This window comes from Eptesicus fuscus, chromosome 6, assembly GCF_027574615.1.
Source record: "Eptesicus fuscus isolate TK198812 chromosome 6, DD_ASM_mEF_20220401, whole genome shotgun sequence".
NCBI lineage: Eukaryota > Metazoa > Chordata > Mammalia > Chiroptera > Vespertilionidae > Eptesicus > Eptesicus fuscus.
This window is the reverse complement of record NC_072478.1, coordinates 84,543,213-84,561,137: the sequence shown is the minus strand read 5'-3', so window position 1 is coordinate 84,561,137 and position 17,925 is coordinate 84,543,213. Positions and strand designations below refer to the sequence as shown.

General features: G+C 44.9%; 1 protein-coding gene across 5 annotated transcripts in view; it reads left to right on the top strand.

Moving 5' to 3' along the window:
• The window catches only part of PPP2R2B (protein phosphatase 2 regulatory subunit Bbeta), a 254,047-nt gene that overhangs the window by 175,154 nt on the left and 60,968 nt on the right, over positions 1-17,925 (top strand). For all 5 annotated transcript variants that reach the window (XM_054718017.1, XM_028146262.2, XM_028146258.2 and 2 more), the window contains 3 exons: positions 1,041-1,138; positions 4,011-4,176; positions 10,242-10,354. In XM_054718017.1, the coding sequence (XP_054573992.1) occupies positions 1,041-1,138; positions 4,011-4,176; positions 10,242-10,354 (377 nt within the window). The remainder of the gene's footprint in view (positions 1-1,040; positions 1,139-4,010; positions 4,177-10,241; positions 10,355-17,925) is intronic.

The following is a 17,925-nucleotide window of genomic DNA, read 5'->3' as shown; positions in this document are numbered from 1 at the left end:
GAAACGATGATATTAAAGTAAGAGTTGAGATGTGAATTATTCAGGGGCAATTGCCTTCGTTTTCCAGCTCACTGTTTCCCCTCTGCTTTTCTCACATGGACATAATCTTCAGAATGTTCTTCTGTCAAAGGCCATAGTCATAATTCCCCTCCCCCCACCTTTTTTTTAGAACTTACTTGAACTCTCAGGAGCAATTGTTGAAGCCCTGCAAGGGAATAATTTCACAAGAATTAACCTCTGACATTTTTCTAAAAATAGCCCTAATAAATCCAATCATAGGTAATTTACCTGTCCGTATTCCTCCGGGGGTAACCGGAATTGAAGAAAGACTTGGCAGGCTGGCATTCGCTCAGCAATTATCTGTGATCTGAGTTCCTGGCGCCTGTGTATTTTCTCTGTTGGGAAACAGGACAAATTGCCCTCTCCCCTCTGACTCATGACCGTTTCCCCAGCACCCTTCTCCTGGGGCTGGGAGAAGGCATGCTCTTCCAGAAAGGAGTGTTGGGCTCACCAAAAAAGAGGTGCCATGGGGTCAAGCTGGAGCATTTGTGGGGTCCTTCCTTGAGTTTCCAACTTGCAGAGGTTGCCAATGCTTTTCCCTGTCAGGCATCCCCAGCCCTCGTTTGCATAGCCACCACGGAAACCTGTTTGGGGAAGGGCCTGGGTACAGAAGAAAGGGAAATGCAAAGAGGCCGCGAGTGGGTGCAGGCTCCATGGCTGGTAGAAACTGTCGAAGAAGATGGCCATTCCCATGGGCCTTAGAGAAACTCATTTTCTCTTGCCCGACATAAAAGGGTCTGAACGTGCTTTTGCTCTTGCCAGATGTTCCAGGAGACCACAGCGCAGTGTGGGCATCTAGGAAATTGACTTTCCCCAGAGCCACTTCTCCCGGCTCTTAAAATACGGAACATAAAACCTTGTAAATTCCACTGCAGAGACAAAGCCCCGAGCCCTTAAATGCACAGAAAAGTATGTCTATTATCTGTCGTTTCAAAGCAAGTGTGCAGTTACTTAAATTGCCTTTGTCTTCTTCTTTTCAGCTGACATTATCTCTACGGTAGAATTCAACCACACGGGAGAATTACTAGCGACAGGGGACAAGGGGGGTCGGGTTGTAATATTTCAACGAGAGCAGGAGGTAAGTGGCAAGTGAACGCAAAATGCCCCTTTCCTTCCCTTTTTTTTAGAGGAGGCCTCCTACCGTTCCTTAATCCTCACGTGTCCCCCCTTCACCTTGCTGCTTTGCTCGCCAACTAAAAACTGCCAAAAAGTCATTAACATCAACAGTTCCACCTTCTGGCTCATAAAAGTACCTGAAAATAGAGCCTTTCCTGGGCATGGCCTTATCTTTTCACGTTCTCATGTCTCATCTGACCTGCAAAATGCCACGGGTGCTCTTTGAGCATAACTCCTCCTTTCGGAGTGAAATTCATCCTGGAGTGATTCCAGTGAAGCCCCTCCTCCTCTCAGGTGCTCTTACAGAACATGCAGGAGGAAGAAAAAAAAAACGGTTCTTTGTCCACAGATGTGAAAGGGACAGCTTGGGTCAGTGGAGAAGAAAATGATCGCTCACCCCACCAAAGAGAGTGCAATCCCACAAAATGACATCTGAGCGATGCACAGGGCACACATTTTACTGTCGGTGACTCGAAGGTCCCTGGAGCTGAGTGCTGTGTGCTTTCTGAGCAGGAGTTTTAATTGCCACTGAGTCTCAGAAAGCCCTTTTTTTTTTCCTGGGACTTGGGTTCCACCAGGAATTGTTTCTCTTTTTCATATAAATTGAGTTTCGGGGTGTCTGCTTCTGTGTTGTCAGAATGGAAGCATGGCCCGATGTGATTTCCTTGGCGTCCCCCGGCGTGGGCCTGGGGCTTCCAGCAGGCCAGCCTGTGCGCTAGTAACTCTCCCATCTGCTGCCGTCTGCCTCCGACACTCGCCCAGCACAGCGTGGGGAGGCCAAGTGCAGGAGGAAGGGTTCACCGGAGACTTCCCTAGCAATTGAATGCCTGCTTTGTGCCTCAAAGCCATTTCTGTTCCACCTCCCCTCAAAAAAGGAAAGCCTCATTTAGAGGTGATGTAGTTGGTAATTGCACATTATTTGCAATTAATTTCTATAAGGGCATCCTAACCCCTCGGGGTTCCTTAGCGATGCAAGCGTTCAGCATTAAGTCAGGCACCCAGCCTGTTCCCCTGATCCTGGAAACGGGGAAATGTGCTTGGCAAGTAGGAACTAATAACTCGTCGTGACCTGGAATTTTTCCTGCTTTTCCGGAGCTGCCGAGTGCTAATTGGTCTGGCACATACGGCACACACTTGCCAGTCTGATTTGGATGGTACCAAATCAGCACTCGGCTAACTGTATTGTTAAGGCGGGCTGGCTCCTCTGCAGCAGGCAGGCTAGTAACAAGGATGTCAGTCAGTGTGGCCAGTCCTCTTCAAGCTGATTTTCAAACTTCTTCAATTTAAAAAAAAAAATCCCATTAGGTTCATGGTGATGATAAAGAGGAACCGGAGAAGCTATTTAGCATAAATTACCCAGGGCAGCGTGTTGCCAGGAATATTCCAAACCACGTTTTCCCTTTGCTATTTATAGGTTTCACCTATTTTAATTTACTGAAATATGTGGGAAGCCCGATTCATTAGTAGAATGAAGGGGGACACGTTTTCCAAAGAAGAGTGATTTCGTTCAATAAAAAAAATAAATGTCCGGTATAATAACATGCAAGGTAAGTGTTGAGCTTTGTGGCGAGGCGTGGGGTTGAAATGGGCACTAAGCCTCGGAAACAAAGCCACGGGACAACACCGAGGGTCAGGTGTGTTTTCTGTGTCTGTGAGTGACTTCTCAAGAGGCGCAGTCCTGGAGGGCTTGCTGTAGGAAGGGACCTCAGTGCCCTCACAAATACATGGAACACCTGGGTGTCAGCACCAGTGGAGATTTTGGTTTGGATATTCAGTAGCTATCCAGAAATCTAGTTATTGTTGTTTTTAATTGAGCCTTTATTAAGAGTCAAGCTTTTGTGACAAATGTCTATAAAGACCTGGATTGGAATTTTTGAACACAGTTTTCCAAAGCCTGACTCTTAAAACTCTTGGTAGTCACATTCCAAAATGCGTGAAATTCAACCTCCCCTCCCTCTTTTCCTTTCTGCTCTTTCTTTGTTTCACGCCCTCTTTTTCCTTCTCTCCACCTTTCTTCTTTCTGTTGCCCCTTTCTGCAGACCCTTTCCCTGGTGTTTCATTCTCTAGCCATTTATTTAGCTCCTGCTGTTTGCCCGTTGCAGAATCAGAGCTAGGAGGAAGCCAAGGGTGACGTCTCATCACCTCCCAGTGATGCAGGTGGCATCCCTGTGCTCCTGTCTGTTTTGTTTCCCATGTTAGAAAAAAAAAGGGGTGGGGAGGGATCTGATGCCCAAATCTGCTACTTAGAAGTCCTGTGACCTTGGAGGATATCTCTGAGCCTCCTTTGTCCATTTCCCTGCTCTGCCCACATCTCCAAGATTCTCTGAAAATGGGGGGAGATTTTAAAAGGCCAGTGAAAGGTACAGATGCTATAGCTTTGGACTCTTTGTAAGGGATTGATAGACGTATATATGGACATCAGCATGGGATGGCTTATGCCAAAGGGTGTTCAAGACATCCACTGATGCAGAACGAAAATATTAGAACTTCTATTTATATTGATTTTTAAATGTATATTGATTTTAAAACCGTGTCCTAGTTTAACTTCTGTTTCTATGTATATGTTACGATGTATACCATATATTATAGAGTTTTATGTATATCATTTATGCATATATGGATATTGGAGGTACTAATATTCACCAACAGAGCTGCAAGATCGATGCTTTGGAGGCCTCTCAGCTAGGGTAAAACTCTCATCCCATGCTGATGGCCTGCCTATCCATCCCTAATGATTCTGCTAAATAAAAAAAAAAAGAAAGAAATTGGTGAATTCGCAGGTGGCCTATGTGATTTTAATCTTTGGTGTATTCCCCTCCCCCACCTTCCTACAGAGTAAAAATCAGGTTCATCGTAGGGGTGAATACAATGTTTACAGCACGTTCCAGAGCCATGAACCCGAGTTCGATTACCTGAAGAGTTTAGAAATAGAAGAAAAAATCAATAAAATAAGATGGCTCCCCCAGCAGAATGCAGCCTACTTCCTTCTGTCTACTAACGGTATGTACAAGTGTCTTCTCCTATTTGGTATTGTCAGAGGTAGAATCAGCCACATCATATGTTTCAATCTCTCTTAGACTCCATTTTCCTTCTTAACCTTGTGGACTGTCAAAAAAAAACCCACAAACTTAGCAACAATCTTTGCAGGATGCTTACCTTAGTGCCTGGCGCAGAGTGGGCCCTCAGTAAATAGTAGTGATTCTTAAATATCACACATTTCTGACCCAATTATGTGAGCCCCAGTATCTGCAGTTTTTGACTAATGCAGATTATTTCCAGGTGCTTCTGGAATGTAACTTCCTGTTTTAAGATTCATTGAATGTTATTCTGGGAACGCATTTCAGGAACCCCGACAGGCCGTCCTGTGAGTCTGGCATGCTGAGTAGAAGTTATTAATCCCTGAATGTGTTTGGGGGGTTTTCTCTGTCTGACACAATCAAGTTCTCTGAGCACAGGTCACGGAGAGAGAGGGACCCCACCAAAGGAGAATGAAGAAGTGGATTTATTCTCTTTCTCCCTCCATGCTCTTTTAAGAGCAATTGTTGATTTTGGGAGAGTTGCTATAAACAGGTCCAAGAGAGAGGAAGTTGGGCATTGAATAGTGAGCCAAATTCCATGTTAATTCGGTGGAATTACCTACCCTTGCTTTTCTCAATGCCATTGCTGACAGAAGCCCACCTATGCTCAAAACAATTTAGAATAAAAGCATATACTAAAGGGTGCTAATTGGATAGCATAACAATTAAGAGGGTTAGTGGATAAAAATTAAACACCATCTCCCAAGCAAATTAGCTGGAGCGTGATTCATTGTGTGTGAGTCTGTGAGGAGTGACTAGGACATTTAAATATGGATCAGAAAGCAAGGGACTTGCTACTTGCCCATCCCCAGCATTTATAAAGGGAAGTGCTCATATGTCAAGTGAAAAAATGTAAATGCTGTCTATAGTATGATCAGACGTATATTAGCATTTTTAGAGACTAAAAGGAAACACACCTATAGGCTTATCATGATTAATTTTTGATTATGTATTATGGGTTTCTTATAAATTTGTTCTTTTTATCATTTTTATTTTCTAAGTTTTGATGATGAGTTTTATATTTTATTTTAAAAGGAGGGAGGGGTTTTCTTAATGCGTATGAACCCAAAATCCCTCAAATATAAAGCCAGTGTACAACTCTAAAAAAATGGCAACTCTGAAACAGCCAGTTTGGAGTTAGTTATTCACGCATGGCTTATCTCGACATGTCCAGATTTCCAGTCGTCTGTTTTTCCAGATTCTAAGTAATTTAATTCTTTCTCATAACTGTATTTATTGTTCTATTTATTTTGTTGACTATGTTTCTTGAAAGCCAAACCATATGAATTTGTTTCAATGTCTTCCCTCTTAGTTTTACCATTGAAATTTCACTCAAAGGCTCTGCAGATTCAACACTACTTAGATTAAGAAAAGACTTCTGATGATTCTGACTTAATTACTTTGGGCAGAGAAAGTGTCTGATTATCTGCTCTAGCTAGCTTACTTTATATCATGAAATTTAGCCTATTGATTATTACAATAAAATTCAAAGATGCATTAACTCCTTTGTGGGGGGGGGATGGGAAAAAATCAGTGAAATGCAATGAAGATTAATTATATAGCATAATGTTCTGTTAATTGAGTTTTTAAATAGTTTTTTGATTAACAAGGATATTATCTTCCCATTTGGGATGCTATTTCATATGCCAACAGTATCTCCAAATGATTCTTATAAGAAAAATTCCCATGTTCTCCTGGGATTTTCTTTTTTATAATAATATTGAGGTTGAGAATTCCCCTTAAGCCAAATAGGTTAACATGTGAAAATTAATGGGAGACAATTGGAATTACTGTGCAAAAGAGAAAATGAAGATAGATGATAAGATTGTGTTTAAAAGCTGCCACAAGTAATGATAAACTACTCAGAGAGGCAGCCAGAATATAGAAAACGTCATTACTCATAGGAACAGCCACCTGTTCCTCAGACTTCCTTATCCACAAAGCTTTCAGATAGGGAGTCAAGAAACACTGTGTGATAATAAAGTCAAGAATGACTCCAGGCAGCCCAACCATGGGGAATTGGATTGAATTCACCATCAATTATCTTTTTTTAAAGAAACACAACTGTGCTTATCTCATTATAATTGGATACAGTTTTTACTTTCTGTTAGAATATAACTGTACAATTTTTAATGAAAAATAAACCAACATTCAATTGTGAATCTAGGCCTTAAAATTATTTGCAAGATGAAAACACATTGCCTTGCCTAGCTTTCTATTTCTGTCTGAGTACCTATGACGAGAAGGGAAGGTATATTTTATTTGGTAGATGGGCTATGAAAATAGTTAGGTGTTCATTGCAAAATCATTAGAAAATAGAGAAGCAAAATGAAAATAATGTGTTCCCATCCAGAGAGAACCACTGTAAGTGTCTTTTAAAGAAAACAGCAAAGAGCATGGATAAATCTGGGGTATTTTATTAGCAGAAATGTGGTATATTCTGTACACTGGCAACCAGATTTTTTTTATATAATACTTAATAACAGGAATATCTTCCTAACTGTTAAATATTCTTCTAAAATTCCATAACATTTTCAAGGACTGCATAGCATTCCCCTGTATGATTCTTCTATAGTTTACTAATAAACCTCCCATTATTTGGCCTTTAATTATTAAATTCACACTATTAGAAATTATATATTTATAGGAATAGATAGATATGATTAGGAAAAATCATACTCAGAAACTATGTATAACATGTTGTATCTATTTAAAATAGTTATGTGATTGCTCACAGAAATGAAATGAAAGGACATACATAAGGTTTCCATACTAGATATCTCTGTCTAGTGGAATTGAGGGAGATTTTCATTTTTTTACTTTTATGCTCATTTTTATTTTCTACAATCCTATCCTATATAATAAAAGGGTAATATGCAAATTGACCCTAATGGCGGAACGACCAGTCGCTATGACGCGCACTGACCACCAGGAGGCAGACACTCAATGCAGGAGCTGCCCCCCTTCCACCACCACCCACCCCCACCGCTTCCCCCCCTCCCCGTTAATGTGCTCCCACAGGGGGAGCTCCACTTAGCCACAAGCCGGGCTGACGGCTGCAAGCAGAGCAGTGGTGGCAGGAGCCTCTGCCACCTCCTCAGCAGCTCTAAGGATGTCTGACTGCGGCTTAGGCCCGCTCCCCATGGGGAATTGGCCTAAGCCATTAGTCGGACATCCTCTGAGGGCTCCCAGGCTGCCAGAGGGATGTCTGACTGCCAGCTTAGGCCCGATCCCCGGGGGAGTGGGCATAAGCTGGCAGGTAGGTGGACATCCCCCGAGGGGTCCTGGACTGCAAGAGGGCACAGGCCAGGCTGAGGGACCCGCCCCCCCCCGCCCCGCCCCCCCGCCGAGTGCATGAATTTTCGTGCACCAGGCCTCTAGTTATATAATAATTATACACTTGTATAATAAAAAGAAGGAATTAAAATGAGAAAATAAACATATATGTGTAATATTATTGGTTTTTATTTCTCCCCCCAAAAAATGCATAGGAAAAAATACTATGAGGATCTATGCAAAATGTTAACAATGATTGTCCCTGACTGAAAAGATTATAGGTGATTTTTATTTTTATGCTTTACCTATGATTTCTCTATTTCTCTACGTAACAATGATCACTCACAAGAAAAATGTAAGGAAATAATTGTCTTGCAAATGGGATGTCAAGCAATTGAAAATATTTGGTGTTAAAAGTCACTGATTTGCATTCTTCAAAATCACAGCTGATCAGTAGCTAATCAAGTGATTGTATAAATATGACCTATGTTTCCTTTTGCCACAGTTCAGTATGTGGCAGGCTATCCAGAGAGGGCGGGCCTAGAGGAGTGCTGGCACGTGGCGCCTGGGAAGGGTTTCCTGGCCTTCGCCCCAGGATAGCCGGGTGCGTGCACAGATCGCACACGAGCAGCCCGAGTGACCCCCAGACCTTAGGAAACAGAGGCACTTACTTGTTCAGTTGTCCAAATTGTTGCAGAAAGCACACTTCCCAATGGGGTGCATTTCAGACCTCCGAAGACAAGAGGGGGCGAGAGAGAAAGGGAACCCTAGTGAAGGCAGGGAGAGGGTGGCTTCTCTCCCCAGTCTTACACAGAGGAAGTGGGAAGTGCTGACACCATCCTGGGGGGTGCTAACGCGGTCAGAGCAACATGTTGTTATTGCAGAATAGTTTCCCAACTTGCTCATTCTAGTAACAGCTGCCATTGTGAACCACTATTAGAAGCCCGACGCTGCGGTACACACTGTACCCACAGTGTTTCAGTCAATCCTCATAAGAGCCCCATGAGGAAGACCTGGCTCTCCTTAATTCACAGATAAAGAAACTGAGGCACAGAGAAGCTAAGTCTCTTTATTCGTAAGGTTAGAATATTCGGGACATATTTGTACCGAAAAATTACACGTTATCTGAAATTCAGATGTAACTGTGTGTTCTGTAGTTGTTTCTCAGCTCAATCTAGTAGTCCCATTTGTTTGTCACTCGAGAAATACTAGTTAGGCGCCCACTGTGTGGGAATCACAGTGCTGGGCCATGTGGCTGGCTGGCATTGGCGTGGGGATGGGGCCGAGGTTGTCTGGTTCCACCCTTACCTTGTGCAGGCAGAGAGAAAGATTTGAGAAGGCACCCGAGTCCCTGCCTTCCAGAAGAGAAGTTCGAACAAGTACAAATTATGAATGCAGGATCTGATAAGGAAGGCTCCCAAAGGCCTGCAGCCCACAGACATGATCTGTTTGGCCCGAACATGTTTCTTTATAGCATGGAATTGAACGTCTGCAGGTGGGGCATGCGGTCTGTACCTCCCCCAACCCCCCTGCCCCTGTCACTCATCTCCTGCCCTGCCCCACCCCTCTAGGCATTGGACTTCTCACCACGATTTATTGCTGTAGAAAATGACAAGTGTCAGCAAGTGGAATAAAGTGTGGGGACAGGACAAAGGTGAGAAAGGTGGTTTCCAGGTGGGGACTCCAAGGAGACTGCACGGGGGAAGGAGCATTTTGATGACTCTCCTTACTTTTATTTCCCTGGGTTGCTAGCAACACGCACTGTGCAGGTGACATTCATTCATCCATCCAACTCGTATTCATTGAACATCTATGTCCCAGGCACTATTGTCGGTGCTGGAGGTATAGTAATGAGCAACACAGTCAGAATCCCTGCCTCTATATTGATTTTACATTCTAGTGAGGGAGACACAATAAATACGTTTTCCAGCAGTGAAGTGTCTTAGGAGGAAAAACAAAGGAGGAAGAGGGGCTAGCGAACGATGAAGAAAACCTTTTTATGTAGGTTGGTTAGGAAAGGCCCCACTGAAGTTGGGGCATAGGGAGAGAGCAAAGTGAAGGAAAAATAACGTGCAAGAGAGGGTAAAGGGCTCTCCTGGCAGAAGGCACAGCTTGTGCAAATGTCCTGTGGCAGCAATGGGATTAGCATGGACCAAGAGCTGTGAGGAAGCCATGTGGCAGGGAGTAGGGTGGATGGTGAGATCAGAAAGGATGAGGAAATAGGGGTGCAGGTCATGGAGAGCCTCTTGGGCTGTGGTAAGGGCAGTGTTTAGTGAAATGCAACACAAAAAAATGGGAATAATCATAGTACCTACCTCTCAAGGTACTTGTGAACATTCAATAAATTCTCCATGCAAAGTGCTAACATCGTTAATTTTATATATGTAGCTACTCTTGTTATTCTGTGTTCAATAAATATTTTTATGGAATGAACAGAATTAATGTCTAAGCTGTAGATTTAACAGCCCATTGTCAGGAAGACCATCTGTCTCTACATGATATATGTTTTTTGTTTTGAAACGTGAGCTCTGCCTTCAAGTGACACAAGATTTATGCACCGAAGCCCTTGACACGGACACGAGCCAGCTTCTGCGGCAGTTTCTTCCATTTTCACCTCCGCCTCTCCCGATCCTCCCCCGCCTGGCGGGAAGAAAACTCCTTTACAAGCGTCCCTGCACTGTAATGTTGATGTCCTCTGGTTGCCCTCCACAGATAAAACTGTGAAGCTGTGGAAAGTCAGCGAGCGCGACAAACGGCCAGAGGGTTACAACCTAAAAGATGAGGAGGGCCGGCTTCGGGATCCTGCCACCATCACAACCTTGCGGGTGAGTCCAAAGGCTGGTTTTTTTGCCACCATCTTGGTGCCTCCTGAGGTTGGCCACATGCTGGCTGCTGTGAATGTTGCAACTGTGATGTGAGAGGGAGGGAGATCCAGCAGAGACTCGCCTACCTGAGACTCCGGTGGCAGATGGGGAAGCAGGACAGGTGCCAAGCTCCACTGACCACACGTCCATGCATCTCCTTGGTCCACGTGGCCAGTGGCATGTGCTCCTGTATGCTTAGCCTCTGTCTGTTCTCATTGCCTCAACATCTTGAGCATCTTTTGTACTCAAGATACAGGGGATGGGACTACCCAGAAGGGAAGTTGAAGACCCGATTCAAAACATGAACCTCCAGCCCAGCCTGTGTGGCTCAGTGACTGAGCATCGACTCATGAACCAGAAAGTCACGATTTGATTCCTAGTCAGGGCACATGCCCCAGGTAAGGCTCAATCCCCAGTAGGGGGCATGCAGGAGACAGCCAGTCAATGATTCTCCCTCATCATCGATGTTCTATCTCTCCCTCTCCCTTCTTTTCTGAAAGCAATAAAAACGTATTTTTAAAATACAAAATAAAACACACACGAACGTCTGAATCTAACAAGACTGGGTTCAGATTCTGCCACTTACCAGAATCTCCCATAGTCACTCAACTTTTTGAGCTTTAGTCACACAAGTTATTTTTAGTTTCTCCATCTGCAAGACGGTGAACCTCACCTTTACGGCCCATGGATTTATGAGGATAAAATGCAATGCGGGTGGAAAGCCCCGACTCCATGGCTGGGCCTCCATAAACGATCCCTACTATTAGTCTGAGTAGCTTCCTTCCTGCCCTCCAGGAATGCACAGTCTGGTAAGGAAAGGAGATTCGTAGGCTCATATACAAACGGTTCTGACACTAAATAGAGGGAGATGAATGCAGTGTGAGTCGGATGGAGCTGCCATTTGATCAAAGGAGGCGGAGATTGCATTGGTTCTGGGAGACCGGGAAAGGGCGCCTAGGGAAGTGGTGTTAAAAATAGATTTCTAAAAGTGGACTTTTAAGGGAAGGCTCTCCAGATCTAGGTTAAATTGGTTCAAGCCTGAGTCATGAGTTTAGTTTTAGATGTGTTCAGTGTTAGCAGGAAAGCAAGCACATGTCAGGACCAGCCCTAGCCCCGGGGGACTTTTCAAACCGTGTGAAATATGTGCTTCCAGCCAGCAGCTGCTCTGCTGCAGCCAAGCAGTGAGAACAGAGACGGGGAAGCACATCTGGGGGAAAGAGGTTGTCGCCCCGGGTTTAGAAGCAGAGATGGGAGTTGAATGATGGTTGTGTGTCTGATGAGCTCGCTCGTTTATTTGTTCATTCATCTGTTTATTGAGTGGGCGCTGTTTGAGCACAGACTCTTTGCTGGCCACAGTGCTGGGCTGTCACACGTTGACTTAGTGCTTACTGATGAGTACCTGGTCTTCATTTGAGCTCCTTCTGAGCCAGCAAGCGTTGGCTGCTCTGCCGCCTCTTGTCAGCCAGGGCGTTCAGTCTGGAGAGCTGCCAGTGAGCCCACCCCACCAGACCAGGCCGATGCTCTAAATGCCTGGGGCTGGGAGACTGGAGGGTAGAGCAATGAGAAATATGAAGGTTGAGTCCGTCTGTGCTCGCTTGGAACTGTGGTTCCATTGCTCTCCGTCTAGTGACCTTGGACACGATACCTAAACTCCTTGTGCCTCTAATGTCGCATCTGCACAACAGGGATGACGGTGGTCACTACTTCCTGGGACAGTTGTGAGGGTTCGATGCTGCATTGCGTGTGATAAAGAGCTTAGCCTATGCCTCATCTCACGGAAAGTCAGTTCCCTGCTGTTCTTTTGCATTACTATCATCATTAGTGTGGCTGTTATTACTCCCTGCTGTTAGCAGGCCTATGCATCTGAGGCCTATGCATACTCATTTTTCCTGTCACATATTTTTTTATATTGTTGTATTTACAAACTGTTCACTGATGTCTGCTAAGCGGCAAGCACTATGCAAGCAATACAAAAGGAATAAGATATAAGATAGCCTGTCAGCCCCCAGGACTTGACTGCCCTATAGGAAAACAGATGGATTAGGTGCCACTGGGAAATTTACAACATGAACTTCTGCCCACGTGTTCCCTTGCTCTTGTTTGCTACATGGAGGGGATTTCTCAGATGTAGTCCATACTATGAATGCCTGCTGTCCCTGGCATCCTATGGGATTTTCTATATCTGTCATTTGCCCTGGAAATGCCATCCCATGATGAAGAGGAGAGAAGGCCTATATGTAAGTTTCCACGAGAGCAGAGATTGTCCCCAAAGTAAGACAGTGATGTTGGGAAGTGGACTTGTATGCATCCTACAAGGCAGGAGGCCCCAATTTGGGGCCGAGTTAGAAAATCCCAGTTCTGGTTCTTGCTTCCGTATTAACCAGCTGGGTGATCCTGAGCCAACGACTCACATGTGCTCTCTCCAAGCTTACTTTCTAAGTGCAGAGGATCGGACAAAGTCAGCATTCCTGCCACCACAGTATTGGTTACAAACACGGGTTCCCAGGACCCAGCCCCAGGGATTCTCTTCAGCAAGTGGAGTGGTCCGAGGCGACTGCATGTTGGATATGAGCCCCTGAGGGTGGAAACAAGGGGGCTGTGGTCACTGGGCTCTCTCATCGCCCAGCCTCCTTCCAGCTGTTGTTTTTATGAGTCTCTGTTACTTTCCAACCATTTCAACAGTTATTGTACCAGCTTGGGAGACACCTTTGCTATAAAATTGTAAATACTTGCATCTGATTTCACCTCCTCTACCTTCCTAGGCTTTCAAATATCCCATTTCTCAGTGTAAATGTCCACACCCCAGCATCCTTTCCAGGCGAATACTGACAAGGACAGCCTCCTTTCCTTCTTGATCCCAGTGGTAGAGGAAGAAAAAGCCAGGCTACCTGCAGACCGTAGGTTCAGAACAATGACTCCAAACAGCGAATGGGCTGACGTGATATTAATCAGACTATGATTTACTAACATGCTCGGCATTGAAATGTGCATTGCCAGCAATTGTGGCTTTTTTTCTTCCCTGTGCTATGATTGCCTCCCGCTCCCTTTCAGGGTTTCCAGTTCTATGTGGATCTTGAGAGTGAGAACGCTTAATAATACCCGACAGCTAATTAATCCTCACTGAGTAATGAACCTGTTCTGTTTCAGTGCTGGGAGGCTCAGCTTTTCAAAGCAAGAATGTGGCTTTTTTTTCCTTTTTTTTTTCCTGGAAGGTGGCCTTTCAAATCCAATCCCTCATTACCCAGAGAGACTATGAGAAGCACTTCTATGAAAACATTATCTCTTGCTCAGTATCATAATATTCAAAGGGATAATCATGATAATTTAACAATTACACCTTACAGCTATAAAGTGCCATTTATATCACAAAGTGTTTTCTTACCTCATCCCTAATTCAGCTTTTGAACAGCCACTGAGAAGGGCAGGACAGGTATTGGGCAGGTGAAAATGCCGACATCTAGTATTTATTGAGCATTTACTATATTCCCTGCACCATGCTGGACATACCGTTTGCATTAGCTACCTCATGACGTGTAGTTCACTGTTAAAATGCCCATTGCACAGATGAGGCTCAGAGGAGTTAAATAGCATGCCCAGATCATGCAGGGCTAAGAATCAAACCCTGATTGAGTTGGCTCTGGGATCTGAGCCCTTAAACACGACGCAGAATCAGAGAGACTGTGACTTGCCCAATGGCCGTCAACTGGTTACTCTAGAGCTGGGACTAAAAGTCAAGAGCTCTGGCTCTTCAACTTGGACATACCGTATTTTCCGGCGTATAAAACGACTGGGCGTATAAGATTTTCCTGGGTTAAAAAGTCATCTTATATGCCGGAAAATATGGTAGTCCAATATATCTAATCCATTATATCTAATCCCATCAATATAATCCAATATACCGTATTTTCCGGCATATAAAACGACTTTTTAACCCAGGAAAATCTTACACGCCCAGTCGTCTTATACGCCGGAAAGTACGATACATCCGGCATTTGGAATGGTTTTCTTAATAATTAGTGCCATTATTATTCCAGGTCAGGGTGTCTCTTCCTTCCTCCCTCTCCCTCTCTCCTCTGCCCCCCTTGACTTTCCGGATCCCTGACAGCAGCATGGACAAACAAAGGCCTTGAGGTCTTATGTAGATGCACTTAGCAAGATCCTCTTCTTCCTCAAGCTCCCTTACCCAGGAGTAAGAGGCCCTCGGAGGTCTTTCTAGGAGAGGAAGCTCATAGTTCAAATAATCGAATCAGCCTGGGATGGGAGCTGGGTGGTGGGGAATCGCACTTGGCACACTGAGCCTCGAGTTATGGTTTCCTTCATTATGGTTGACTGCCCGTGCCTTGGGAACCTAGGCCAGGTTGAAATTTGCTTTTAATCAGTTATAAGTGTAGAGTCCAGAAGGTGTGAGCCCCCAAGCTGTGATGTGTCATAACCTCCCCCCAAATGAAGGGGATGTAATGAGCTCAAGTTCTAATGTATTTTATCCAGAAATTGCTTACAGCTGCTAATAATAATTATGATAATAGCCACATTTATGGAGTGCTCGCTATATGCCAGGTGCTGGATTTTATATCCTTACATCGTTTCAGCTTACCAATAACTCTCCCAGGTAGGTTCTGTAATTCTTTCTGGATCGTCCTAGGTTTTACTCCCTCATTTCACTTAAGTCTCTGCTCAAGTGCCACCTTCTCAGAGAAACTCTCCTGGAATGCCCAAGAGAAAAGAGCCTGCTGGCCCTGGCTGGGTAGCTCAGTTGGTTAGAGCCTTGTCCCAATACACCAAGGTTGTGGGTTCAGTCCTCAGTCAGGGTATATACAAGAAGCAAACAATGAATGCATAAATAAATGGAACAATCTCTCTCTCTCTCTCTCTCTCTCTCTCTCTCTCTCTCTCTCTCTCTCTCTCTCTCTCATCAGTCTTCCCATTCACTCTCAGTGGCCTTACCCTGCCCCTTCTCCTTAGCTTTTGTCCTCGCCTGATACATCATGTGTCCTCTGCCTTCCCCCCACCCCGCCGCCACTACAGTGTCAGCTCCATGAAAGCAGAAACCGCACTGTGTACTCTCCCATAGCTCCAGCAGCTAGAATGACACATGCACACAGTAGGCACTCAGGAGTATTTGTCAAATGAATAGGAGTGGGACAGGTTTAGAGCAGGCAAGGGATTTGCCTCATGACTAAGAAATGGCTGAGCTGGGATTCAAACCCAGTCCATCTGACCCCAAATCTGATGCTTTTCATTATGACTTCCTACAGCCTTAGCTTTCTAAGAAAATAATAATTCATGATCGCAGGGCAGGGCACTTTCATTACTGGGTCTCTCAGAATTGTGTGGCAAAGCCTTCTTAATGCATGAGCTTGATTTGGAGGAGAGTAGATTGCAAGGGGGAAGGGCTGCAAGGCCTCTCTGCCCAGGGTGGGCACACAATGGATGCACTGATTTTAGAGAAAAAATTCCATGTCACCATGTTTTTGCACACGTGCCTTCTGCTGGTGACCACCTCTATCTTCCTCTCAACTCAGGCCACACACATTCCTGTGACTTTCCTGAATTAACATGTTTCCACTTAGAATGACCCTGATGTTTGCAGATCCCACTGGTGGCAATTTAGACACACACACACACACACACACACACACACACACACACACACCAGCCACAGTCTAAGACACCATGGCAAATCAGCCCGAGTGCTGACCAGCTCCGAGCTCTGAAGGGACTTCTTAAGGATTATTGCTAACGGGCCATAGGATGAGGCAGGTCGAATAAACAGACTAGCTATTTTCCCAAAAGTTATACTTTTAGTGAAAAAATAAGTTTAACCACCTGATCTGTTTTCTAAAGAACTGATTAAACAGACCACTGGTTTAAGTTTGCTAATAATAGCCACTATGTTTAATCAGACATCCCTAGTGACAGGCTCTGGGTTGAGCAGTTTTATGGACATTTTGTAATTCTTCATCACAATCCTGTAACTTCAACATCATGCCCATTTTACAGATGTGTAAACAGAGGCTCAGGAAGGTGAGCGCTGGCCTAAGGCCTCACAGATAATAAGTGGCAGAGCCAAGAATGGAGTCCAGGTCTCTTTGATCCCATAGCCCCTGCCTGCCAACCTTATACAGGACTATGTGTTGTGTGGTCCCTGACCTAGACAGCAGTGAGGATAAGGGCATCTGACATGTAGAGCTTTTCAGAGCATTGCTTATCTAATTTACTGAGTATCTACTGCATGCTAGGCACTGTGCTAAGTATGTACTACAAAGTGTACCTTACAAAGAGGAGTGACACACACTCCCTGTCCTCAAGGGGCAAGGAGGGGGCAAGTTGCAAAAGGCTGCAACCTGAAATTAATCTAATCAGTGGTTCTCAAAGTGTGCCCCAAGGTCACCTGCAGTGCTTTTTTAGACCATCATCATCAGCTTCCTCTCTACGAATTCCAGTTCAGAGCGTCTGAGTTGTCTCCAGTGACATCTTTGACAAAACCCCTCCTGGAAAACTCCCAGGTGACTCTGCTGCAGGTGGTCCCTGGGCCAGGCTTTGAGGAACTCTGGATAGGGCCCGTGTCCTGAGAAAAGCACAGAAGATCACCGTGCAGTTCAGAGGAAGAGGAGAAGGGGCGAGATGCAGGGCCACGAAGGAGTAATCACGAAGCATCTTGAAGAATAGGTGGTCTTTCATGCTGGAGGCCCCATCTGATACTCCCGAGGTTCCTGGGAGGCAAGTAGGACTCGAATTGCTATTTCCCTCTTTCTAGTAGTAGGAATGTGGTACCCCCAGTATAGTAGGGGAGACTGAAGCCCTGAGAGGCAGAACTGAGAATCAAATGCTTTCTGGCTCTATACTTCTTGCTGCCTCTGCGGTTATCATGTGGTGATACTTCGGAGGATGGGTAACCCCAGGCCAGTTTCAGGGCAAATTACTGGCTGAGTCAGGATTGTCCATGGCTGCCCCAGGTTTTAATTTGGGGTTTATGCTTTCATAACTGAGGCCTCTTAGGACATCGATACAGCCTACCCCTACCATTTTTTAATTTTTCCAGAATTCATTTTGTGATTTATGGCTGCTTGGGGGGGAGGGGGGCTTCATAGCCACTCCTTTTACAGTTTCATCTTTCCTTATATTTGTTGCAAATAACAATGAAGTGTTTAGCTACTGCAGTGAAAAATCAATCAAGCCTGTTCCATATTCACGGGCTCACAATGGCACCCGGATGGCCCCCTGGATTAGATTAACTTCGTGAATGTGTCACTCTGGTGTGGGTAATTTCTCAACCTCCGCTCCCTCCCTCCCCGCCTGCCTCGGCGGGTGGATATTGAGATCTCCCATTGATTGACTGCCCCGAAAGGGAATGCTGGCGTGTGATGTGTGTAACTCAGCGGGGCGCGCGGGCTCTGTGGTTATGAAAATAAATAATAATTTATGTTATCGTTATTGATTGCCATCATTATCTGATTGTATCTGTCTGCGTCATGGGGTTTCAGTTATGGGATCAGAAAGCGCTCCACAGGAACCTCAGGCACTACCCTCAC